Here is a 27,645-nt window from a genome sequence, read left to right on the forward strand (position 1 = left end):
AATAGTTAATAAATTAAAATATGTGGTTAAGAAACTTGTTAGCAGTACCAACAATAGATTTGTATGATACATTGTTGTTCAAATAAATGAGTAATTATTATTTATAATTGTAAATAATTATTGTGATTACTAGAAATAAAGTATGGGTTAACAAACACTAAGAAAAGTACTTATTTAAGTGAAATATGAAAATATTTTATGTGGGATGAAAATGACCCATTCCCACCATTCTAGCAATGTCAGAAGCTCCGCCGTTCTAGTGTTAACAATCCCAAATAGAAAACAAAATCAAAATGACTGAGTACTCCATGTTAGAAAATCTAAAAATAATGATGAGAAAACGACAAATGAATACTACTCAAAGTGGTGAAACAGAAGTAAACTTTAAAAACCACAGCATCAACCATCACATCATGCTAAACCAAGTCCATGATCAAGTAGGACTGCACACAAAAATGAAGATATTTTATTTAGACTACCAGTTTCAGCATCTCATTAATGCCATTTTCAGATCCCTATGCACTCCATGTATAGAGGATCAAATACATGTATAACTGGAGCCATCTGTATCTTGATTTTTTAAATTTTCCACAAAAAAATCACGGAATCCAAAGATATTGATGTCTCCAGATACATGCATGCTTCTATTTGTCCATATATGGAGTGCATAGGGGCCTGAAGATGGCATTAATGAGACGCCAAAACTGGCCATCTAAATCATCAGACCAGCCGCCTTCTCGTATCCACGATGGATCAACAGAGACTGCATGCACGACTTGCTGGTTATGCACGAAAACCTTGTGCTAAATAGGTGTATGCCCCCTCCTGCCTCCACCCCCCCCCCCGCTCTCCTCTGGGACCCCTACAGTTGAAATGAACATTGAAATTTTAAAGAAAAAATCATTTCCTAGTTATTATTTTTCATTTTAGTTACGCAGTTATGGTATTTCCCTCATCCATTATGTAAAAAATATCCTGTTTCTTTTAATTTGGCACATTTTCTGTATTATTAATCAGAACCCGCAAGTGTGTTATGATATTCAATGCTTCGCAATTGCTAAATATGTATGAGAGTCAGATATAAGTCCTAATGTCCTTCCCTCTCCTCTCTCTGTCCCTCTCTCCCTCCACCTTATCTACCTCCATATCCTTTTTCCCCCCCCTCTCTCTCTCTCTGGCCTTGAATCTCGTTTATTGTTATAGCTCAGCAAACCTTGATTGGCTACTGAAGTCACTTATACTGAATGAGCAAATAAGTTTGGGATCATTGGTATCCCGGATATGAGAGACCTTTCCTGCTTCTGGCTTTGTGAGAATAATAGCTCCAGTGACAGTATTTCGTATAGCTTTAATCTGTAAACGGGTTAGATTAGTAAGTTTCGGACATTTCAGATTCCGTAGTAGTATTCTATCTAATCATAAGCCGATATGCCATAAACACAACTTTCCTGTTTCTTGTTAAAACAGACCTCGAGGGAGAAGACAAAACAGTACATATTTGTCCTGTTTCCGTTTAAAATTATTCGGGAGGACGATGGTTCAATCCTGTCTCCGGCCATCCTGATTTAGGTTTTCCATGATTTCCCTAAATCGCTTCAGGCAAATGCCGGGACGGTTCCTTTGAAAGGGCACGGCCGATTTCCTTCCCCATCCTTCCCTCACCCAAGCTTGCGCTCCGTTTCTAATGACCTCGTTGTCGACGGGGCATTAAACACTAATCTCCTCCTCTGTTTAAAACTGAAGAGAAAGAACAATGTTCCTCATTATAGATACATACATGTGTGTGTGTGTATGTGTGTGTGTGTGTGTGTGTGTGTGAGAGAGAGAGAGAGAGAGAGAAAGAAAAACAGTTTGTCTAATGTTTAAATGTGCCGTCAACGTAGTTAAAAATGGCTGTGAGAAAGACAAGAAACTGCACTTTCTTTTCAGTACAGCATTTACTGTCTCACAGTCGGTTTTAACAGAAGACCTATATATTGTTGTTAAGAAAAGTATATAACTGTCTAAATGTTGATCATACTACCATTTAAAAATCTGAAATACATTAGTCAAGAACTTTTCGAGTTGTTTGATAATAAACCTTTTGTCAGGTAATATATACATTTATGTATTATTTATATATTTAGTTATTCAAATAACACTTTTGCAGTATATGATAAATCAACATTGCTTTTGCTTCTTTATTTCATTAAAAAATATATATAGCCTATGACCATTCAAATGTTTGTCAGAGTAACATGTAAAATTTTGAAGCAAATTACTCAAGATCTTTTCGAGATTTTTGCTAACAATATTTCCCAAATATACAGTATACAAATATTTATATAAGATATATATCTTTTTTAAATGTAGCCTTTGTCGGTCCAAATGTTTATTAGAGCATTGTGTAAAAATCTGAAGGAAATTGGTCAAGAACTTTTCGAGATTTTTCGTAACAAAGTTATACAACGACTTGTCTTTGTTTAGTAGTATAGATGTTCAGGATGGCACTGTTAAGCAGAGCTTAGTAATTAGGCAGCATTTCAGGACTTTTGTTGTAACTCACAGTGGCGTTTTGTTCGCAGAAATTTACCAAGAAGCGCAACGTCTTTGGCTGCTGCACTGGCTACAAGAAGAAGGGGAGCGTTAACATCTGTGAGCCTGTGTGCAACGGCGGCTGTGCAAATGGCAAATGCACTGCTCCAGGAGTATGCACTTGCAACAAGGGTTACCAGCGGGATTCCAAGAACAAGGCTCTCTGCAGGCCTGTGTGTGCCGGAAATTGTCGGAATGGCAAGTGCGTGGGACCCAATGTGTGCAACTGTAACAAAGGTTATGCACAAGACGCTAAGAACAAAGCAGTCTGTAATCCTGTATGCACAGGTAACTGTCCCAATGGAAAATGTACTGCCCCAAACGTGTGCACTTGCAACCCCGGATATCGGCAAGACCCAAAGACCAAGACAAGCTGTTTGCCAGTGTGCACGGGAAACTGCCAGAATGGCAAATGTGTGGCACCCAACGTTTGTAGCTGCAACAGTGGGTATGTTCAAGACCCTAAGAACAAGGCTCTTTGCAGCCCTGTGTGCAAAGGTAATTGCCCCAATGGAAAGTGTACTGCCCCAAACGTGTGCACTTGCAACCCCGGATATCGGCAAGACCCAAAGACCAAGACAAGCTGTTTGCCAGTGTGCACGGGAAACTGCCAGAATGGCAAATGTGTGGCACCCAACGTTTGTAGCTGCAACAGTGGGTATGTTCAAGACCCTAAGAACAAGGCTCTTTGCAGCCCTGTGTGCAAAGGTAATTGCCCCAATGGAAAGTGTACTGCCCCAAACGTGTGCACTTGCAACCCCGGATATCGGCAAGACCCAAAGACCAAGACAAGCTGTTTGCCAGTGTGCACGGGAAACTGCCAGAATGGCAAATGTGTGGCACCCAACGTTTGTAGCTGCAACAGTGGGTATGTTCAAGACCCTAAGAACAAGGCTCTTTGCAGCCCTGTGTGCAAAGGTAATTGCCCCAATGGAAAGTGTACTGCACCAAACGTGTGCACTTGCAATCCCGGATATCGGCAAGACCCAAAGACCAAGACAAGCTGTTTGCCAGTGTGCACGGGAAACTGCCAGAATGGCAAATGTGTGGCACCAAACGTTTGTAGCTGCAACAGTGGGTATGTACAAGATCCTAAGAACAAGGCTCTTTGCAACCCTGTGTGCAAAGGAAACTGTCCCAACGGAAAGTGTATTGCACCAAATGTATGCTCATGCAATACTGGTTTTCGACAGGATCCAAAGAACAAAACTGTCTGTGTGCCTGTATGTGCAGGTGACTGCCGCAATGGAAAATGTGTATCTCCAAATGTTTGCAGCTGCAATAGTGGATACGCTCAAGAGAGTAATAACAAGCATTTGTGCACCCCTGTGTGCAAAGGAAATTGTTCAAATGGAAAATGTACTGCTCCAGGTGTATGTACTTGCAATTCTGGATACAGGCAAGATCCGAAAAACAAGACAGTATGCGCACCACAGTGTGATGGAAATTGTAAGAATGGGAAATGTGTAGCACCCAATGTATGTAGTTGCAATGCTGGATACACATTAGACCTCAAAAATAAGACACAGTGCAATCCTGTCTGCAAAGGGAACTGCCCAAATGGGAAATGTTTCGCTCCAAATGTATGTTCCTGTAACTCTGGTTATCAGCTCGACCCAAACAACAAGACAATCTGTAGGCCAGTTTGTATAGGTAACTGCCAAAATGGTAGATGTGTAGCTCCTAACATATGCAGTTGTAACAGTGGTTTTGTGCAGGAGCTAAAGAACAAGACATTATGCAACCCTGTATGTAATGGAAACTGCCCAAATGGAAAATGTATAGCCCCAAATGTTTGCTCATGCAACTCTGGCTATCAGCTAGATCCAAACAACAAGACAATATGTAGGCCAGTCTGTGTAGGTAATTGCCAAAATGGAAAATGTGTAACTCCCAACGTATGTAGTTGTAACAGTGGTTTCATGCAGGATACAAAGAACAAGACACTGTGCAACCCTGTGTGTAAAGGAAACTGCCCAAATGGAAAATGTATAGCTCCAGATGTATGTGCCTGCAACTCTGGTTATCTACTAGATCCTAACAACAAGACAATCTGTTGGCCAGTCTGTGTCGATAACTGTCAAAATGGAAAATGTGTCGCTCCCAATGTATGTAGTTGTAACATTGGTTATGTACAAGATAAGAACAAGACATTATGTAAACCTGTGTGCAGTGGGAACTGCCCCAATGGTAAATGTATAGCCCCCAATATCTGTACGTGCAATTCTGGATATAAGCAAGATCCAAATAACAAAATTGTCTGTACACCAGTATGTGCAGGAAATTGTCGATATGGGAAGTGTGTGGCACCAAATGTATGTGCTTGTAACAATGGATATGCTCAAGATCAAAAGAATAAGACATTGTGTAATCCTGTGTGCAGTGGAGATTGCCCCAATGGGAAATGTATAGCCCCAAATGTTTGCAACTGCAGTATCGGATATCAGCAAGATCCAAACAACAAAACACTTTGTAAGCCAATCTGTGTGGGTAACTGTCCAAATGGCGAATGTGTTACACTGAATGTATGTCACTGTAACAGTGGATATGCTCAGGATCCAAGGAACAGATCACAGTGTAACCCAGTATGCAAAGGAAACTGTCCCAATGGCATATGCACGGCACCGAACACCTGCACTTGCAATTCAGGCTTTCAGCAAGACATGATGGACAAGAGTGTTTGTAAACCTATTTGCTCAGGCAACTGCCCAAATGGAATCTGTGTTGCCCCAGATGTATGCAGGTGTACCAATGGATATTCCCAAGATCCCAAGAATAAGACATTATGCAAACCCAACTGCAGTGGAGATTGTCCCAATGGGAAATGCACAGCCCCAAATGTCTGCACTTGTGATTCTGGTTATGAGCAAGGCGAAGGAAATAAAACAGTCTGTAAACCCATATGTGTAGGTAAGTGTCCAAATGGGACATGTATTGCTCCAGAAGTTTGTAAATGCAACACAGGGTTTTTTCAGGATCCAGAAAATAAGACTTTGTGCAAACCCATTTGCAGTGGAAACTGTCCCAATGGGAAATGCGTAGCTCCAAATACCTGCAGCTGCAATGTTGGATACCAGCAAGATCCAAAGAACAAGCTTATGTGCACGCCAGATTGCAAAGGTAACTGTCAGAATGGGACATGTGTAGCACCAAATATATGTACTTGTAATGACGGATATGTACAGGACAATGAGGATAAGACAGTATGCAAGCCTGTATGTAGTGGTGGCTGTCCAAATGGGATATGTACAGCTCCAAATGTTTGCAGCTGCAATTCTGGTTATCAGCAAGATATGAAAGACAAAACTGTGTGTGCACCCATCTGTTCAGGCGGATGTCCAAATGGGAAATGTGTGGCACCTGACATGTGCAGTTGTAACAGTGGATATTCACTAGATCCGACCAATAGTTCTGTTTGCCAGCCACTCTGTGCTGGAGGATGCTCCAACGGAAGATGCATTGCCCCAGGTGTTTGCTCTTGTGACGAAGGGTACAGTCGGGATGTGAGAAATATGTCTGCATGTAAGCCAGTTTGCTCCAAAGACTGTACTAATGGTGTGTGTGTCGGACCAGACATCTGTTCCTGTAATGTTGGGCACCAGAAAAATGCAAATAGTAATACAGTTTGTGACCCAGTGTGTGACAATGGTTGCCAGAATGGGAAGTGCACTGCACCCAACACGTGTACATGTCTTGCAGGTTACCAGCAAGATGTCAGGAATAAAAGTGTTTGTGTTCCTGTATGTAGTGGAGGATGTCATCATGGGAGATGTATTGCACCAAACACTTGCAACTGTGATTCTGGTTATGAACCAGACCACAAGAATGCCCATGTCTGTCGCCCAACTTGCTCTAGAGGCTGTAAGAATGGAGAGTGTGTCGCTCCAAACCAGTGCTCCTGTAATCCAGGGTACATGGAAAGTGTCAAGGATGAGAAACAGTGTGTTCCAGTCTGCCCTCGAGGATGTTTGAATGGCAAATGTCTCAGCTCTGGAGACTGCACCTGTAATTCTGGTTATGTCAAGGACCTGCTGAACTCCAGTAGATGCATTCCAGCTTGTGAAGGAGGTTGCCCAAATGGGACGTGCTCAGCTCCAGGGATCTGTGAGTGTAATGAGGGCTACGCTAAGGATGGAGAGAAATCGAACACTTGCCAGGCAGTATGTCACAGTGGTTGTGGAAATGGCACTTGCGTAGCCCCTGGTGTCTGTCGCTGTGAGAAAGGTTATGCACAGGAGCGAAACTCGTCAGGGAAATGTGTACCGAGGTGCAGTGGTGGCTGCGTCCACGGGTGGTGTGTAGCACCAGACACTTGCTCTTGTGACAATGGCTACACGCCAGACTCGTCGGGCGTATGTGTACCACAGTGCTCAGGAACCCACAACTGCTCTTGTAGTATTAATGGTACAGCAGTGGGAACGTGCCCGTGCAAGAAATCTGGAGCGAGCTGCAGTGGACCGACTATGGGAAGAGTCAACACGTAAGTCAGTCCTAGACCAACCTTACCTTTCTCAGCAGTGTTTCCTTCTACTTCTTCTTGAATTCTCATTTTAAGCTGGTTAGTGCTTGTTACAGTCCCCAAGTTTTCCTGCATCTTCTAGGGTATCGGTATGCTTTGAATTTTTCTTTAGTTTCTACTGGTAATACACTCCAAGACAAAAACAGACCCACCCCGAAGGGATTATCCGAATGGGACGGAAATCGGTAGATATAATGTACAAGTACAAATGATTATAATACAATAAATGACTATAAAACATTATTATACTTGCAGCTATTCTTCCTCAGCTGACAGTTTAATAACGTTTATTATGAAGATGAGAATAAAAATAATAATCATTCCAATGACTATACAGGCCGCCAAGGTATAAGTCCCGGGCCGCCAAGGTGTTAAGTCGACTGACGTAAGCGATTTCGAAAAATAAGAGAAAAGTTCTGACCCGGCACCTGGGGGGAACGTCTCGAGAACGGCGGATTTTTCGCGTGCTTCTGTATTATGCATCCATCAATAATGATTGAAGGACAGCGAAACCGCTAGTAGGTGACAATGTGTCTGACGTCCATGACTTCACAGAACATGGACGTCAGAGGACTGCCCGCTTTGTAAAGCAGCATAAGCGGCGATCTGTGGCAGATCTCGCCGCAGAGCACAGAGCTGGTGCAGGCACAAAAGTGTTGGGGCACACCGTTCCTTGCAAATTATTGAACTTGGGTCCCCCCCCCCCCCCCCCAGCAAAGGCCCCTACATGTTCCCACGTTGAGAAAATGACATTGTCAATTACGACTGCAGTGGGCACGTGGTCATCGAGATTGGGCCGTGAAGCAATGGAAATGTGTCGCCCGGTCAGACTGATCGCGTTTCTCGTTGCACCAGGTCGACGATCGTGTCCGGATACTTCGTCGTCTAGGCGAACAGCTCCTCAGTACGCTATTTCGAACTGGGTTTCCTTGAGAACCATCCGAGGCTCCATGAGAGTTGTGGACTATAAGAACTTTACTGCGGACCACCTGCTTCCCTCCCCGCTTGATATCTTCCCCGGCGCTGTTGTCTCTTCAATAACGATAACTATCATTGTTATAGGGTCCGAATCGCGCTACAGTGGTTTGAGGAGCATGGCGGAGAAATTACGTTATGTATTGGCCACCTGATGCGAACCCATGGAGCTCATCTAGGACGATATCAGATTTCAGGTTTCCGACCAAAAACCACCTGCCTTTAATATACGGAAATTGCGTCACCTCTGCGCATACCCAAAAGAAACCGGATTGTTGTCATAAAAAATTTATTGATGAACCTTTTTACAAAATTACTTCCGTCACCTTCAAAATACTCTCTGTTACATGCGATGCACTTTTCAAGTCTCTTTTCCCACTGTTGGAAGCATGTTTGGAACTTTCAAGTTTTATATTGTCCACTGACCTTTGCGAAGCTGTTTTTACTGCCTCCACGTCGTCATAACGCTACCCTTTTAGCGTTTTTTTCATCCGTGGAAATAGGAAAAATTCGCACGGGGCTAGGTCCGGCGAATACGGAGCGTGGGGAACGACAGACCACCTCTGAGATGCCAAATAGTGGGTCACTCGTAAGGCCGTGTGTGCTGGAGCGTTGTCGTGATGCAGAAACCAGTCACCTGATCGCCAAAGTTCCGGGCGTTTCCTCCTCACATCCTCTCGCAGACGCCTTAAAACATCCAAGTAAAAGTGCTGGTTTACAGTCTGGCCAGGGGGTACGAATTCCCGATGCACAATTCCACGAACATAAAAAAAGACAATGATCATTGTCTTCACATTTGACCTCACTTGCCTTGCTTTTTTTGGTCTGGGAGAGTTGTGAGTCCTCCACTGGCTTGACGCTTGCTCGGTTTCTGGGTGGTACCCGTAACACCAACTCTCATCCCCTGTAATGACTTTGTTGAAGAAGTTTGGATCACGTGCAATCACTGTTTTCAAGTCCTGACACACATTCATGCGGATGGTTTTTTGCTCCTGTGTGAGAAGGCGCGGAACAAATTTAGCAGCAACACGTCTCGTGTGCAAATCCTCTCTCAAAATCCGCTGGCACGAGCTCCAGCTGATTCCTGTCTCTGCTGAAATTTGGTCGATCGTTTGGCGACGATCCTCGTTGATCTTTTGGCGGACCTTTTCAATGTTCTCCTCATTTCGCGATGTTGAAGGGCGTCCAGAACGAGCTTGGTCTTCAACACACATCTCACCACGTTTAAAGTGCCCAAACCACTCGAAAATCTGATTGCGGCTCATAGCGTCCTCCTGGAAAGCTTCCTGAAGCATTTGGTGTGTCTCCGTTGCAGTTTTTTTAAGCAGGACACAAAATTTCACACACACTCTCTGTTCTTTTAAAGTTGCCATAACCACTTCGCAGAGGTAACCGGCCAACAGTCAGAGAAACACAATACCACACTCGCACGTTCAGCTCTACACTGACGCCGTCTGCACAACTGTTTCATGAAGGTATCTACTAACACCATCTAGCGTGAGAACCCTGCACTACGTCTACGAGTGGCAGCGCCCACGGAGTCCGGTTTCTTTTGGGTTCCCCCTCGTATGTCTACCAAGGACTTGTCGAATGTATGTCACGTAAAATAACTACTTTCCTGAACCAGTACAGTGTTAAACAGGTGGTCAGAATGTTTCAGCTGATCACCGTACATATAAACGAGACACAGCGGTACTTGTTTACAGGTCACTCCACATCTCGAAAATCAAATTCGTACTGCTTTCTTGACAAAACTCTCGGTATTTGACGCCTTGCTGACTTACACCACGTTCGAAACTTACAGAACTGAACGCTTCTCCATAAGTTTAGGTTATGTCTTCGTACCTCCAGTACACAAAAGCTGTTGCAACTCACTCCCACAGCAGTCAATTTATTCAGGCGACAAATGTTATTCGAACTACTTCTCAATCAGTCAATCGAAAGCCCAAAAAAGTACACAAATCTAGGTCAAGTGATTATAATTTCAGATGACTATAAATTTAGCACATGAATATAATTTCAGTAATTTGGATGATTTATTCAACAGAAAGAGCTTCACGGACTGAGGAAGTCACTAACGTGTTGGTTCACCTCTGGCCCTTGTGCAAGCATTTATTCGGCTTGGCATTGATTGGCAGAGTTGTTGGATGTCCTCCTTAGGGATGTCGTGCCAAATTCTGTCCAATTGGCGCCTTTGATCATCTAAATCCCAAGCTGGTTGGCAGACCCTTCCCATAATACACTCCTGGAAATGGAAAAAAGAACACATTGACACCGGTGTGTCAGACCCACCATACTTGCTCCGGACACTGCGAGAGGGCTGTACAAGCAATGATCACACGCACGGCACAGCGGACACACCAGGAACCGCGGTGTTGGCCGTCGAATAGCGCTAGCTGCGCAGCATTTGTGCACCGCCGCCGTCAGTGTCAGCCAGTTTGCAGTGGCATACGGAGCTCCATCGCAGTCTTTAACACTGGTAGCATGCCGCGACAGCGTGGACGTGAACCGTATGTGCAGTTGACGGACTTTGAGCGAGGGCGTATAGTGGGCATGCGGGAGGCCGGGTGGACGTACCGCCGAATTGCTCAACACGTGGGGCGTGAGGTCTCCACAGTACATCGATGTTGTCGCCAGTGGTCGGCGGAAGGTGCACGTGCCCGTCGACCTGGGACCGGACCGCAGCGACGCACGGATGCACGCCGAGACCGTAGGATCCTACGCAGTGCCGTAGGGGACCGCACCGCCACTTCCCAGCAAATTAGGGACACTGTTGCTCCTGGGGTATCGGCGAGGACCATTCGCAACCGTCTCCATGAAGCTGGGCTACGGTCTCGCACACCGTTAGGCCGTCTTCCGCTCACGCCCCAACATCGTGCAGCCCGCCTCCAGTGGTGTCGCGACAGGCGTGAATGGAGGGACGAATGGAGACGTGTCGTCTTCAGCGATGAGAGTCGCTTCTGCCTTGGTGCCAATGATGGTCGTATGCGTGTTTGGCGCCGTGCAGGTGAGCGCCACAATCAGGACTGCATACGACCGAGGCACACAGGGCCAACACCCGGTATCATGGTGTGGGGAGCGATCTCCTACACTGGCCGTACACCACTGGTGATCGTCGAGGGGACACTGAATAGTGCACGGTACATCCAAACCGTCATCGAACCCATCGTTCTACCATTCCTAGACCGGCAAGGGAACTTGCTGTTCCAACAGGACAATGCACGTCCGCATGTATCCCGTGCCACCCAACGTGCTCTAGAAGGTGTAAGTCAACTACCCTGGCCAGCAAGATCTCCGGATCTGTCCCCCATTGAGCATGTTTGGGACTGGATGAAGCGTCGTCTCACGCGGTCTGCACGTCCAGCACGAACGCTGGTCCAACTGAGGCGCCAGGTGGAAATGGCATGGCAAGCCCCAGGAATGTGTCAATAAAGTTTCCCCTTCCTGGGACAATGAATTCACGGTGTTCTTATTTCAATTTCCAGGAGTGTACTCCAAACGGTTTCAACTGGGAAGAGATCTGGCGACCTCGCTGGCCAAGGTAAGGTTTGGCAAGCACGGAAGCAAGCAGTAGAAAGTATCGCCGTCTACGGGCGGGGATTATCTTGCTGAAATGTAAGTTCAGGATGGCTTGCCATGAACGGCAACAAAACGAGGCGCGGAATGTCGTCGACGCACCACTGTGCCGTGAGGGTGACGCGGATGACAACCAAAGGGGTCCTTCTATGAAACGGGATGGCTCCACTGAGAATCACTCCCAGAATGGCGAGCGACAGTCAGGTTGGTATCCCACCGCCATCCGAGGCGTCTCCAGACTCGTTTCTGCTGCTCATCTCTAAGCAGGACTGGTCACTCAAGACGGTCCTACTCCAATCAGTGAGATTCCAGGCCGAAGACGTGTCCAGAGAAGCTCCAGACAGCGGTGCGATACCAACGTGGCACATAGCCCGAGAACATGGTCTGGTGTGCCACTTCATTTCATAGCAGGACCACTTCAGTCGTCATCTACAGCACCCTAGAGCACAATGGCACATTGACGATATTCCATGCCCCATTTTGTCGCTCTTCGTGGCAATCTATCCTGCGCTAATAACAAGATAACGCTCGCCTGCACACAGCTAGAGTTTCTGATGCTTGTCTTTGTGCTTGCCAAACCCTATATTGGCCACCAAGGTCGCCGGAGCTCTCCCCAGTTGAGAAGGTTGCAGGGCCTTAAACCAGATCGGGATTTTGACGATCTAACTCGCCAATTGGAGAGAATTTGGCACGATAGCCCTCAATACGATATCAAACAAAGCTATCAGTCAAAGGCAAACCGAATAACTGCTTAATATGGACCAGAGATAGACCAACACGTTATTTTTGTGGAGGTCTTTCTCTTGAATAGATTATCCATTTTTTTCTGAAAACCTACCTTGGCCAGCTAGGTCGCCGGATCTCTCCCTAATTGAAAACGTTTAGAGTATTATGGGCATTGTCCTCCATACAGCTCGGTATTTTGACCATCTAACGCGACAATAGGACAGAGTTTGGCACGATATCCCTCATGAGGAATTCCAAAAACTCTGTCGATTAATGCCACGCCGAATAAGTGCTTGCATAAGGGCCAGAGGTGGACCAACATGTTATCGAGTTGCTCAATTTGTGAAGCTCTTTCTCTTGAGTAAATAATCCAGTTTTGCTGAAACTGTAATCATTCGTTTTCTTGTACATGTACGACACATCTACCGACTTCCGTCCCATTCCTGTTTTCTTCTAACTTCTCTTTTGCGCAAATGGGCTTATCTCATTTGTAATACTGAGATTTCTAATTTTAATTAATATTAACTATCTTAGGGAATCACCGAAGTGGTTGTTAAGTGAATCACTATTCAGCTATCTCCCAGTTATTAGAATGCTGATTATCTAGTAGCCAACTGTCCATGCGACAATTTTTTAAATTAAAGAAAACAAAGCCTGATGTATTCTGTCATTTTTAAAACGATATTTTCGTTTAGAATAGATTACTGCGCATGACACTCACGCTTCTCCGCCAGAAGACAACACAGGATGAAATGCCATGCTTAACCCGCAGGACAGGTCAGAGAATAAATTATCGAAAGGGGCCAAAATAAAGGGCTGTCAGTTACACTCGAACATACAACTTTATAGTTTGATCAAACATTACAATAGCCCAAAAAAATTTTTTAAACACACAGCTTTAATCTTTGGGACTTAATTACTTGCTGAAAGCCACTTTAATTAGAAACAGCTGAAGGCCAATAACTTAAAATGCAAACATAACCAGTAATTTAAAAGGCAAGCCTTATCTTAAAATAATTCTTTAGTTCGGGTGAAGTGCCAGCCGGAGTGGCCGAGCGGTTCTAGGCGCTACAGTCTGGAACCGCGCCACCGCTACGGTCGCAGGTTCGAATCCTGCCTCGGGCATCGATGTGTGTGATGTCCTTAGGTTAGTTAGGTTTAAGTAGTTCAAGTTCTAGGGGACTGATGACCACAGCAGTCAAGTCCCATAGTCCTGAGAGCCATTTCAACCATTTTTAGGTTCAAAATGGTTCAAATTGCTCTGAGCACTATGGGACTTAACTTCTGAGGTCATCAGTCTCCTAGAACTTGAACTACTTAAACCTAACTAACCTAAGGAGATCACACGCATCCATGCCCGAGGCAGGATTCGAACCTGCGACCATAGCGGTCGCACAGTTCCAGACTGTAGCGCCTAGAATAATTTTTAGGCTGCAGTAAACAAGTTAAATTCAAATCGGCTGAAGGCCGAAGACTTAAAAATTCAAAAAAATTTTTAAATGCCAAAGGGCTTACATGAAAATGTACTTTAAACTAGGCTGAAGGCCTTAAGAGTAAAACAAGTCTAATTTAAAACACACAACCGGCTAGAAGCCATACAAGTACCAACAACAAGAACAAATTTTAAAAAATATGGCAGTACACACAAGGCGCCCAGATGTTCGAGGGTCGGCCTGTAATTCAAACACTAACGCTCGCTTAGGTGAGACAGGCAGTCGGGCCAACCATTCACGATCCGACGACAACCCAACCGACCGACAGTCAGTGGACCAACCGACAAGATAACTTCACTTCGCCCGACCAACACACAACAGGGAGTTCAATGGAACAACGTAGAAGATATTGGCGCCCACAACCAATCATAAACGGAGCTGTCAAACTACACACCGTGCTGGACAGCAACAACACGATGAGGAAACTACACTGCCTGAAATTTACGTCAACGCCCAGGGCAGGTAACCGGAACGTTAACGGCCACGAGGCAGAAGACTCCACTGGTACACTTGAATTCAAATCACCAAATACAGTGAAACTCCACCGGAGGGTGACTAGAATTCTCCAACTTGAAAACCATGTTGTTGTTCGCAGGAATATCCCAACAGCCGACAACGAACTCCCACCAACGACACAATGTGTACAGTCTTGACTTGCTGGCAGCTTAAATCATAACTCAACTTTCGTGTCCAGGGTCGGGGAGCCACGGACCTCGTAGCTATGGGAACAGCGCCACACTCTCCGACACCGCGTAGACACCGCCAGCAGGGCCGGGCCAAACTACGCCCCGCCAAGAATTCCTCACTGCTCCACGCCAACCGACCGATTCCTCAGAGCCAGTACACCGAAAACATTTAAAATAACTTGTCTGTTAAAATCAGACAAACTACGCACAGTTTCGTGAACACTTGGGCGGAGAACTAGACAATGCTAACGGCAGTGCCTGTACAATAACAGGGACGAATCACGAGTCGGCACACACAGCCAACCCATAAGCGATCGCCGGCCAAATACACGTTGTCCAGTAAGACGACCGACCGACAACCAACCAAAGTCGTCCCACTCCAATCATGTGTGTCAGCGAGTCATGGCGCCCCGACTGAACTTGTGCCGCGTGCCAACTCAAACAGTGCCTGGGCCGAGCCAACCGCTGGCACGTTCCAACTGACTGCCAGATACGAACTAACTCCGAAGACATGACAATCGGGAAGTGATAGCAGTCAGCAAAAATAATACACCAGGGCTTATATCGATAACACTGAAACGTCCCCTTAAGAACAATTGTACATGACTGTGCTTAACCTGACACACAATATTATTTAGCGCAACGCAATCTGACTATCAAAGATCCCTGCAAAAGAATGGCCCTGAGTAACATTAAACTATACCTTTCACAAATAACTTACCTCACAAAAACCTCCGTTACTCGAACTACTGCAATACGGCGAGCGCTACTACTGCCAGCTAAATAAAAGATTCAAACTACTGAAGGCACTAACTACTGATAGGGATAGTTAGCAAATGAAAGATTTTAATAGAGAACAAACACTGTATTTACCTTAATATCATCACAAGTCATAATATATATAGCAGTTCAATTTCAAAACTTCCGCCATCTCTCTCCTCACATCCACCACTGCTGGCGTCTCACCTCCAACTGCGCAAGGCTACGCGCTGTTCACATCCAGCTATAGCAGTTCATGACAACAATGGCAGACAACAATGCAAACTAGCCACAGGCTGCACACAGCACACCCAGTGATTTTCATACAGAGCGCTACGTGGCATTACCAATATAAAAATCTAAACAGCCTACTTACAACACCAGTAATTGAAATTATGATAACAAGGTGGTAGTACAGTAAAAACAGGATGTCAAATGAGATATGAGGATGATCCCAGTAGAGGGGTCGAAACGTCGAACATTTTAGAAGAATCAGGACGCGGTCTAATAACCCAGAAGATTTTAACTTCAAATGCGATATAGCTTAATACTCATGGCCAATGATCTATTTTATACGCTACGGTACTACGGAGATATATCGACGGTTAGAACAGTACAATCAACAACGCATTTCTGCTGTAATGTTCAACAGTATACATTCATTTCCTCTCAACACACATGAAAAATTCTGAACGGAATTGTCCCAACATAAAAGCTAAATAAATTTCGTTTACTATTAACTTTAAGTGAATTGACACTTATCGACCTTCAGCACCTGGTGAAAGGGGTATGCAAACACGCAGACCGTAAATCGCCGCGGACATGTTTCAAGAGTTCTCGCATTGACATGAAGATTACAATAATAATAATAATAATAATAATAATAAATGCGTGTCGCTCAACCGCCTGGTACAAACGTTTCCATTGGACGCCACTTTGGCGACTTGCGTGTCCCTAACCTATCCCTGTTACCCAACCGGTGAAAGGGGACCAACAGTGTACATCTACATCTACATTTATACTCCGCAAGTCACCCAACGGTGTGTGGCGGAGCGCACTTTACGTGTCACTGTCATTACCTCCCTTTCCGGTTCCAGTCACGTATGGTTCGCGGGAAGAACGACTGCCGGAAAGCCTCCGTGCACGCTCGAATCTCTCTAATTTTACATTCGTGATCTCCTCGGGAGGGGGAAGCAATATATTCGATACTTCATCCAGAAACGCACCCTCTCGAAAGATGGACAGCAAGCTACACCGCGATGCAGAGCGCCTCTCTTGCAGGGTCTGCCACTTGAGTTTACTGAACATCTCCGTAACGCTATCACGCTTACCAAATAACCCTGTGACGAAACGCGCCGCTCTTCTTTGGATCTTCTCTATCTCCTCCGTCAACCCGACCTGGTACGGATCCCACACTGATGAACAACAATAGGTCGAACGAGTGTTTTGTAAGCCACCTCCTTTGTTGGTGGACTACATTTTCTAAGGACTCTCCCAATGAATCTCATCCTGATACCCGCCTTACCAACAATTAATTTTATATGATCATTCCACTTCAAATCGTTCCGCACGCATAATCCCAGATATTTTACAGAAGTGACTGCTACCAGTGTTTTTTTCCGCTATCGTATAATCATACAGTAAAGGATCGTTCTTTCTATGTATTCGCAATACGTTACATTTTTCTATGTTAAGGGTCAGTTGCCACTCCCTGCACCAAGTGCCTATCCGCTGCAGATCTTCCTGCATTTCGCTACAATTTTCTAATGCTGCAACTTCTCTGTATACTACAGCATCATCCGCGAAAAGCCGCATGGAACTTCCGACACTATCTACTAGGTCATTTATATATATTGTGAAAAGCAATGGTCCCATAACACTCCTCAGTGGCACGCCAGAGGTTACTTTAACGTCTGTAGACGTCTCTCCATTGAGAACAACATGCGGTGTTTTGTTTGCTAAAAACTCTTCAATCCAGCCACACAGCTGGTCTGATATTCCGTAGGCTCTTACTTTGTTTATCAGGCGACAGTGCGGAACTGTATTGAACGCCTTCCGGAAGTCAAGGAAAATAGCATCTACCTGGGAGCCTGTATCTAATATTTTCTGGGTGTAACGTGGAATCCGAACCAAGTCCGTTGCTGACGAATTTTCCCAACATTGAGAGGTGAAAGTTAGACTAAGGACAGGCTGAAAATCTCCATGATCGGAGCGGGACTAGATTCTGAGACATCTCTGCGTCCAGGTATGCGCTTCATCGCAGGACTACCAAGCCCGAGAAATGGTTTTATGGCAAACAGTGCGAAAAATGGGGAGTTACACGACTATAGGGCGTTCGTTCGAGGGTCTCCCATTTGGGCTGACGTAACTACAGCGTTATGGCTTTTGTAATGTGGGGAGATGCGTTACCATGAGGCAGCAGTACCCTTTGTCACACTACCCACAGCGGAGGTTTTCTAGAGGTACGCTGCCCCATACATATTGCCGGCCAATGTGGCCGAGCGGTTCTAGGCGCTTCAGTCCGGAACCGCACTGCTGCTACGGTCGCAGGTTCGAATCCTGCCTTGGGCATGGATGTGTGTGATGTCCTTAGGTTAGTTAGGTTTAGGTAGCTCTAAGTCTAAGGGACTGATGACCTCAGATGTTAAGTCCCATAGTGCTCAGAGCCATTTTGAACCCATACATATTCTTCATTCTCTGATGGATGTCTACCGGTGTTTGCCCTTCGGCAGCCAAGAAAACAATAACAGCATGTTAGGCCCGTTTCGATGCCTTGATACTAACGTCGCCGTTGTTCACTTTTTCTGCTTCTGATGCACGCACGTCGAAAAGACACGAATGGCCCACTAATTCCTTGCCTGCATGTCGGCGTTCTTATACCCTCTCTAGAGTTGTGCGGCGTCGTACACTGAAGCTCCAAAGAAACTGGTACAGGCATGCGTACTCAAATACAGAAGTATGTAACCTGGCAGAATACGGCGCTGGATCAGTACGTCTATATAAGAAAACGTCTGCCGTAGTTGTTATATCGGTTACTTCTGCTATAATGGCAGGTTCTTAAGATTTAAGTTAGTTTGAACGTGGTGTTACAATCAGTACACGAGCGATGCAACACAACATCTCCGAGATAGCGATGAAGGGGGATTTTCCCGTACGACCATTTCACGCGTGTAGCGTGAATATCAGGAATCCGGTAAAACGTCAAACCTCCGACACCGCTGCGGCCGGAAAAAGATCTTGCAGGAACGGGACCAACGATGACTATAGTGAATCGTTCAGAGTGACAAGATTACAACCCTTCCGCAAACTGCTGCGGATTTCAATGCTGGCCCATCAACAAGTGTCGGCGTGCGAACCATTCAACGAAACGTCGTCGATGAGGGCTTTCAGAGCCGAAGGCTCACTCGTGTACCCTTGATGACTGCAAGACACGAAGCTTTACGCCTCGCCTGGGACCGTCAACACCAATATCGGACCGTTAATGACTGGAAACATGTTGCCTAGTCGGACGAGCCTCGTTTCAAATTGTATTGAGTGGATGGACGTGTACGGGTATGGAGACAACCTCATGAATCCATGTACCCTGCATGTCAGCAGACTGTTTAAGCTGGTGGAGGCTCTGTAATGGTGCGAGGCGTGTGCAGTTGGAGTGATGTGAGACCCCTGATACGTGTAGATACGACTCTGACAGGTAACATGGATGTAAGTATCCTGTCTGATCACCTGCATCCATTCATATCCATTGTGCATTTCGACTCACTTAATCAATTCCAGCAGGACAATGCGACACCCCACACGTCCAGAATTGCTGCAGACCGGGTCCAGGAACACTCTTCTGAGTTTAAACACTTCCGCTGGCCATTAGACTCCCCAGACATCAAAATTATTGAGCATATCTGGGATGCCTTACATCCATATCTACATCCACATCCATACTCCGCAAGCCACCTGACGGTGTGTGGCGGAGGGTACCTTCAGTACCTCTATCGGTTCTCCCTTCTATTCCAGTCTCGTATTGTTCGTGGAAAGAAGGATTGTCGGTATGTCTCTGTGTGGGCTCTAATCTCTCTGATTTTATCCTCATGGTCTCTTCGCGTGATATACGTAGGAGGGAGCAATATACTGCTTGACTCCTCGGTGAAGGTATGTTCTCGAAACTTCAACAAAACCCCGTACCGAGCTACTGAGCGTCTCTGCTGCAGAGTCTTCCACTGGAGTTTATCTATCATCTCCGTAACGCTTTCGCGATTACTAAATGATCCTGCTCTCCGTTGGATCTTCTCTATCTCTTCTATCAACCCTATCTGGTACGGATCCCACACTGTTGAGCAGTATTCAAGCAGTGGGCGAACAAGTGTACTGTAACCTACTTCCTTTGTTTTCGGATTGCTTTTCCTTAGGATTCTTCCAATGAATCTCAGTCTGGCATCTGCTTTACCGACGATCAACTTTATATGATCATTCCATTTTAAATCACTCCTAATGCGTACTCGCGGATAATTTATGGAATTAACTGCTTCCACTTGCTGACCTGCTATATTATAGCTAAATGATAAGGGATCTTTCTTTCTGTGTATTCCCAGCACATTACACTTGTCTACATTGAGATTCAATTGCCATTCCCTGCACCATGCGTCAATTCGCTGCAGGTCCTCCTGCATTTCAGTACAATTTTCCATTGTTACAACCTCTCGATACACCACAGCATCATCCGCAAAAAGCCTCAGTGAACTTCCGATGTTATCCACAAGGGCAATTATGTATATTGTGAACAGCAACGGTCCTACGATACCCCCTTAAGGCACACCTGCAATTACTTCGGAAGACTTCTCTCCATTGAGAATGACATGCTGCGTTCTGTTATCTAGAAACTCTTCAATCCAATCACACACCGTGTTGTTCAGGAGAGATCTGAACCCCACCGTACTCTTACGTATTTATGGACAGTCATTTCCGTCCAGCACAACTTCAGGCATTAGTCGAGTCCATGCCACGTCGTGTTGCGGCAGTTCTGCATGCCCGCGGGGGCCCTGCACGATATTAGGCTGGTGTACCAGTTTCTTTGGCTGTTCAGTGTATATACGCGGCAGCGACGTATATGCTGTAACAACACCGTCAAACGGAAACTTTTGACCGACGCGTATAGAACAGATACAGAGATTATTCTGAATTGTGTCTTATAAACGCATCTCAAACCTTTTGGGCCAGATTGAAGCAGTTGATAGCGGCTCCAAAATGGATTACATTCAGAAAGGGAACAAAAGGCCGCAGGCCCATATTTATTCTACACTCCTGGAAATGGAAAAAAGAACACATTGACACCGGTGTGTCAGACCCACCATACTTGCTCCGGACACTGCGAGAGGGCTGTACAAGCAATGATCACACGCACGGCACAGCGGACACACCAGGAACCGCGGTGTTGGCCGTCGAATGGCGCTAGCTGCGCAGCATTTGTGCACCGCCGCCGTCAGTGTCAGCCAGTTTGCCGTGGCATACGGAGCTCCATCGCAGTCTTTAACACTGGTAGCATGCCGCGACAGCGTGGACGTGAACCGTATGTGCAGTTGACGGACTTTGAGCGAGGGCGTATAGTGGGCATGCGGGAGGCCGGATGGACGTACCGCCGAATTGCTCAACACGTGGGGCGTGAGGTCTCCACAGTACATCGATGTTGTCGCCAGTGGTCGGCGGAGGGTGCACGTGCCCGTCGACCTGGGACCGGACCGCAGCGACGCACGGATGCACGCCAAGACCGTAGGATCCTACGCAGTGCCGTAGGGGACCGCACCGCCACTTCCCAGCAAATTAGGGACACTGTTGCTCCTGGGGTATCGGCGAGGACCATTCGCAACCGTCTCCATGAAGCTGGGCTACGATCCCGCACACCGTTAGGCCGTCTTCCGCTCACGCCCCAACATCGTGCAGCCCGCCTCCAGTGGTGTCGCGACAGGCGTGAATGGAGGGACGAATGGAGACGTGTCGTCTTCAGTGATGAGAGTCGCTTCTGCCTTGGTGCCAATGATGGTCATATGCGTTTTTGGCGCCGTGCAGGTGAGCGCCACAATCAGGACTCCATACGACCGAGGCACACAGGGCCAACACCCGGCATCATGGTGTGGGGAGCGATCTCCTACACTGGCCGTACACCACTGGTGATCGTCGAGGGGACACTGAATAGTGCACGGTACATCCAAACCGTCATCGAACCCATCGTTCTACCATTCCTAGACCGGCAAGGGAACTTGCTGTTCCAACAGGACAATGCACGTCCGCATGTATCCCGTGCCACCCAACGTGCTCTAGAAGGTGTAAGTCAACTACCCTGGCCAGCAAGATCTCCGGATCTGTCCCCCATTGAGCATGTTTGGGACTGGATGAAGCGTCGTCTCACGCGGCCTGCACGTCCAGCACGAACGCTGGTCCAACTGAGGCGCCAGGTGGAAATGGCATGGCAAGCCGTTCCACAGGACTACATCCAGCATCTCTACGAACGTCTCCATGGGAGAATAGCAGCCTGCATTGCTGCGAAAGGTGGATATACACTGTACTAGTGCCGACATTGTGCATGCTCTGTTGCCTGTGTCTATGTGCCTGTGGTTCTGTCAGTGTGATCGTGTGATGTATCTGACCCCAGGAATGTGTCAATAAAGTTTCCCCTTCCTGGGACAATGAATTCACGGTGTTCTTATTTCAATTTCCAGGAGTGTATTATGGGTATACAAAGCGTGCAGTGAATAATAACAACGTAGCTCGTATAATTATTCAAAGTGACGACGACCAGTCTCAATCCATGCGCGGCAACGGCGCACGAAGGTCTGCCGCACGCTCTCTAACATCTCTGGTGTAAGTCGTACCAGGTGACAGGCAGCTTGGACCCTAGCAATCAGATCTCCATCCTCCAAATAACTTCCGGGAATTCAGACAGGCAACACTTTCAGCGACCGCCGATATTTCGGCGGGAGAACACCCCGCCATTTTCAAGGCAAACAGCAACGGACAGGCGACGTCCATCCAAATTTAAAACGGACTGAAGCAGGAAAGATAACACCCACACTGAACACTAGTGCCACCAAAGATGACCAAAGTCAGAGCTATCGATAGCGAGATACGAACTCGCAGGTGAGGTAGCATTGTCTCTGTCCCTCTGTTTTTTGAAAAGGGAGAGAGCTGGATTCCAAACAGAGTTTAAACAAAAACCTCCATCCCTGTTAACGAGGTTGCTCGCTAATTTAGTCTCAACTGCGTCCCTAATAACACTGTCCCAATAGCTGGACGTGCATGCCAATATCTCGGTGTTATTATATAACATGGGGTGACTAGTATCCAAGCAATGTTCGGCGATAGCTGATCTACTTGGCTGCTGTAATCGTGTGTGCTGTTTACGCTCAGTACATCGGTCCTCCAAGGTCCTGATAGTTTGACCAATATATGCCATGCTGCAGCTACAAGGAATGCGATATACACCCGCCTTACGCAGACCAAGATCATCCTAAACAGAACCCAAAAGCTCTCTGATTTTAGATGGAGGTCCGAAAATACATTCCACATCGTATTTCCGTGAAAAACGATCGATCTTGTTGGAAGTGTTTCCTACGTAAGGCAAAAAGGCAGTAGACTTAGGTGTCGACTCAGAATTATCATCAATCACCCGATGTACAGTTGGTCGATAGCGCAACGCACGTTCAATCTGTCTATCACTATAACCATTTTGACGAAATGTAACTTCAAGATGGGACAGCTCAGCTGGCAAAGTCTCAGCGTCAGAAACGACATGTGCCCTGTGTACCAAGGTACGAAGTACCCCTTCACGCTGAGCCGGATGGTGACAACTATTAGCCTGTAAGTACAAGTCGGAGTGAGTACGTTTCCTGTAGATTGCATGTCAAAGTCTGCGATCCTTACCGGATGTTCTAATTTTCGTTCCTGCGATCCTATTTTTATCATAAATTCATCAGTAGCGGGTTTTAAATCGATAAATAGTTCGAGGCATGCCCTTAACTTCACCAGTGTTCTTCGCAGTAATATATAAAGTCTCCATACTCTTCGTTCAAATCCATCGAAAACTTTCGGAACGCACAGTAGAATAATGCGGGCGGCTTCAGAAACTTTACTGTTCGCACCATGAGATTCTACACGAGCTCCCGACCTCCATATTTGGCACAAAGTGCTTCTTGATACACAGCACAATGAATCCCGTCTGTCTATCCTTGTAATTTTCTGCTCTTTCATTGTCAACTAAATCTTCAAATTCTCCCTGCACCGTATTACAATGTCATTTTATAGCAAACTTACAGTACCCGTCGATGGTGCGACAGCATAATACACACATAAGAGAAAGTTGTGCGTCACTACGGTTCCCGGAACTCCTGAAGATAGACGTTGACTGTGGATATACACTCCTGGAAATTGAAATAAGAACACCGTGAATTCATTGTCCCACGAAGGGGAAACTTTATTGACACATTCCTGGGGTCAGATACATCACATCATCACACTGACAGAACCACAGGCACATAGATACACGCAACAGAGCATGCACAATGTCGGCACTAGTACAGTGTATATCCACCTTTCGCAGCAATGCAGGCTGCTATTCTCCCATGGAGACGATCGTAGAGATGCTGGATGTAGTCCTGTGGAACGGCTTGCCATGCCATTTCCACCTGGCGCCTCAGTTGGACCAGCGTTCGTGCTGGACGTGCAGACCGCGTGAGACGACGCTTCATCCAGTCCCAAACATGCTCAATGGGGGACAGATCCGGAGATCTTGCTGGCCAGGGTAGTTGACTTACACCTTCTAGAGCACGTTGGGTGGCACGGGATACATGCGGACGTGCATTGTCCTGTTGGAACAGCAAGTTCCCTTGCCGGTCTAGTAATGGTAGAACGATGGGTTCGATGACGGTTTGGATGTACCGTGCACTATTCAGTGTCCCCTCGACGATCACCAGTGGTGTACGGCCAGTGTAGGAGATCGCTCCCCACACCATGATGCCGGGTGTTGGCCCTGTGTGCCTCGGTCGTATGCAGTCCTGATTGTGGCGCTCACCTGCACGGCGCCAAACACGCATACGACCATCATTGGCACCGAGGCAGAAGCGACTCTCATCGCTGAAGACGACACGTCTCCATTCGTCCCTCCATTCACGCCTGTCGCGACACCACTGGAGGCGGGCTGCACGATGTTGGGGCGTGAGCGGAAGACGGCCTAACGGTGTGCGGGACCGTAGCCCAGCTTCATGGAGACGGTTGCGAATGGTCCTCGCCGATACCCCAGGAGCAACAGTGTCCCTAATTTGCTGGGAAGTGGCGGTGCGGTCCCCTACGGCACTGCGTAGGATCCTACGGTCTTGGCGTGCATCCGTGCGTCGCTGCGGTCCGGTCCCAGGTCGACGGGCACGTGCACCTTCCGCCGACCACTGGCGACAACATCGATGTACTGTGGAGACCTCACGCCCCACGTGTTGAGCAATTCGGCGGTACGTCCACCCGGCCTCCCGCATGCCCACTATACGCCCTCGCTCAAAGTCCGTCAACTGTACATACGGTTCACGTCCACGCTGTCGCGGCATGCTACCAGTGTTAAAGACTGCGATGGAGCTCCGTATGCCACGGCAAACTGGCTGACACTGACGGCGGCGGTGCACAAATGCTGCGCAGCTAGCGCCATTCGACGGCCAACACCGCGGTTCCTGGTGTGTCCGCTGTGCCGTGCGTGTGATCATTGCTTGTACAGCCCTCTCGCAGTGTCCGGAGCAAGTATGGTGGGTCTGAAACACCGGTGTCAATGTGTTTTTTTTCCATTTCCAGGAGTGTAGTATCACAGACACAGTCCCTTTGACTGTTCAGAGATGTCACTAAACCCGCCCAAAGATGTAAACAATCATGCACGATCAGCGCCTATTACACGGAGGGGGTCCGACAGCTGATCAGTTCCATTCTTCCACCAGGAAGGAGCTACACGGGTCGTGTTGTCTGTGGATCAACCACGCCTAGGCAGTTAATACTGCTGTTCGTTCGCGTCCGCATCGTTACTTTGTGCCAGGAAGGACTCTCAACAAGGGAAGTGTCCAGGCGTCTCGGAGTGAAACAAAGCGATGTTGTTAGGACATGGAGGAGATGCAATGAGAGAGGAACTCTTGATGACTTACCTCGCTCAGGCCGCCCAAGGGCTACTACTGCTGTGGATGGCCGCTACCTACGGATTATGGCTCGGAAGAACCCTGACAGCAACGCCATCATGTTGAATAATGCTTTTCGTGCAGCCGCAGGACATCGTGTTACGACTCAAACTGTGACCAGTGGGCTGCATGATGCGCAACTTTACTCCCGACCTCCATGGCGAGGTGCATCTTTGCAACCACGACACCATGCAGCGCGGTACTGATGGGCCCATCAACATGCCGAATGGACCGCTGAGGATTGTGTAATGTCCCCTTAGAAGAATTGTATACGAGACTGTGCTTAAACTGACACACAATATTTTTAGTGCAACGCCATCTGACTTTCAAAAATACCTACAAAAGAATAGCCCTGACTAACATTAATCTATACCTTTCACAAATCACTTACCTCACAAAAATCTTCATTACTCGAACTACTGCAATACAGCGAGCGCCACTACTGCCAGCTAAATAAAAGATTCAAACTACGGAAGGTACTAACTACTAGTAGGCATAGTTAGCAAATGAAAGATTTTTGTAGAGAACAAACAATGTGTTTACCTTAATAGTCATAATATATACACTCCTGGAAATGGAAAAAAGAACACATTGACACCGGTGTGTCAGACCCACCATACTTGCTCCGGACACTGCGAGAGGGCTGTACAAGCAATGATCACACGCACGGTACAGCGGACACACCAGGAACCGCGGTGTTGGCCGTCGAATGGCGCTAGCTGCGCAGCATTTGTGCACCGCCGCCGTCAGTGTCAGCCAGTTTGCCGTGGCATACGGAGCTCCATCGCAGTCTTTAACACTGGTAGCATGCCGCGACAGCGTGGACGTGAACCGTATGTGCAGTTGACGGACTTTGAGCGAGGGCGTATAGTGGGCATGCGGGAGGCCGGGTGGACGTACCGCCGAATTGCTCAACACGTGGGGCGTGAGGTCTCCACAGTACATCGATGTTGTCGCCAGTGGTCGGCGGAAGGTGCACGTGCCCGTCGACCTGGGACCGGACCGCAGCGACGCACGGATGCACGCCAAGACCGTAGGATCCTACGCAGTGCCGTAGGGGACCGCACCGCCACTTCCCAGCAAATTAGGGACACTGTTGCTCCTGGGGTATCGGCGAGGACCATTCGCAACCGTCTCCATGAAGCTGGGCTACGGTCCCGCACACCGTTAGGCCGTCTTCCGCTCACGCCCCAACATCGTGCAGCCCGCCTCCAGTGGTGTCGCGACAGGCGTGAATGGAGGGACGAATGGAGACGTGTCGTCTTCAGCGATGAGAGTCGCTTCTGCCTTGGTGCCAATGATGGTCGTATGCGTGTTTGGCGCCGTGCAGGTGAGCGCCACAATCAGGACTGCATACGACCGAGGCACACAGGGCCAACACCCGGCATCATGGTGTGGGGAGCGATCTCCTACACTGGCCGTACACCACTGGTGATCGTCGAGGGGACACTGAATAGTGCACGGTACATCCAAACCGTCATCGAACCCATCGTTCTACCATTCCTAGACCGGCAAGGGAACTTGCTGTTCCAACAGGACAATGCACGTCCGCATGTATCCCGTGCCACCCAACGTGCTCTAGAAGGTGTAAGTCAACTACCCTGGCCAGCAAGATCTCCGGATCTGTCCCCCATTGAGCATGTTTGGGACTGGATGAAGCGTCGTCTCACGCGGTCTGCACGTCCAGCACGAACGCTGGTCCAACTGAGGCGCCAGGTGGAAATGGCATGGCAAGCCGTTCCACAGGACTACATCCAGCATCTCTACGATCGTCTCCATGGGAGAATAGCAGCCTGCATTGCTGCGAAAGGTGGATATACACTGTACTAGTGCCGACATTGTGCATGCTCTGTTGCGTGTGTCTATGTGCCTGTGGTTCTGTCAGTGTGATCATGTGATGTATCTGACCCCAGGAATGTGTCAATAAAGTTTCCCCTTCCTGGGACAATGAATTCACGGTGTTCTTATTTCAGTTTCCAGGAGTGTATATCAGTTCATGACATCCAGTCTAACAAATTTCAAAACTCCGCCATCTCTCTCCCCACATCCACCACTGCTGGCGGCTCACCTCCAACTGCGCAACGCTACGCGCTGTTCACATCCAGCTGCCGCTGCCCAACACTACAATGGCAGACAACAATGCAAACTAGCAC

The 27,645-nt window shown here is 47.4% G+C and overlaps 1 protein-coding gene across 1 annotated transcript in view; it reads left to right on the forward strand.

Moving 5' to 3' along the window:
• LOC126106105 (fibrillin-2) overlaps window positions 1-27,645 on the forward strand; it is a 142,822-nt gene that overhangs the window by 79,897 nt on the left and 35,280 nt on the right. Inside the window, exon 3 of the mRNA XM_049912352.1 lies at window positions 2,565-7,054. Within this exon, the coding sequence (XP_049768309.1) occupies window positions 2,565-7,054 (4,490 nt within the window). The remainder of the gene's footprint in view (window positions 1-2,564; window positions 7,055-27,645) is intronic.

This window comes from Schistocerca cancellata, chromosome 10 (genome assembly GCF_023864275.1).
Source record: "Schistocerca cancellata isolate TAMUIC-IGC-003103 chromosome 10, iqSchCanc2.1, whole genome shotgun sequence".
Lineage (NCBI taxonomy): Eukaryota > Metazoa > Arthropoda > Insecta > Orthoptera > Acrididae > Schistocerca > Schistocerca cancellata.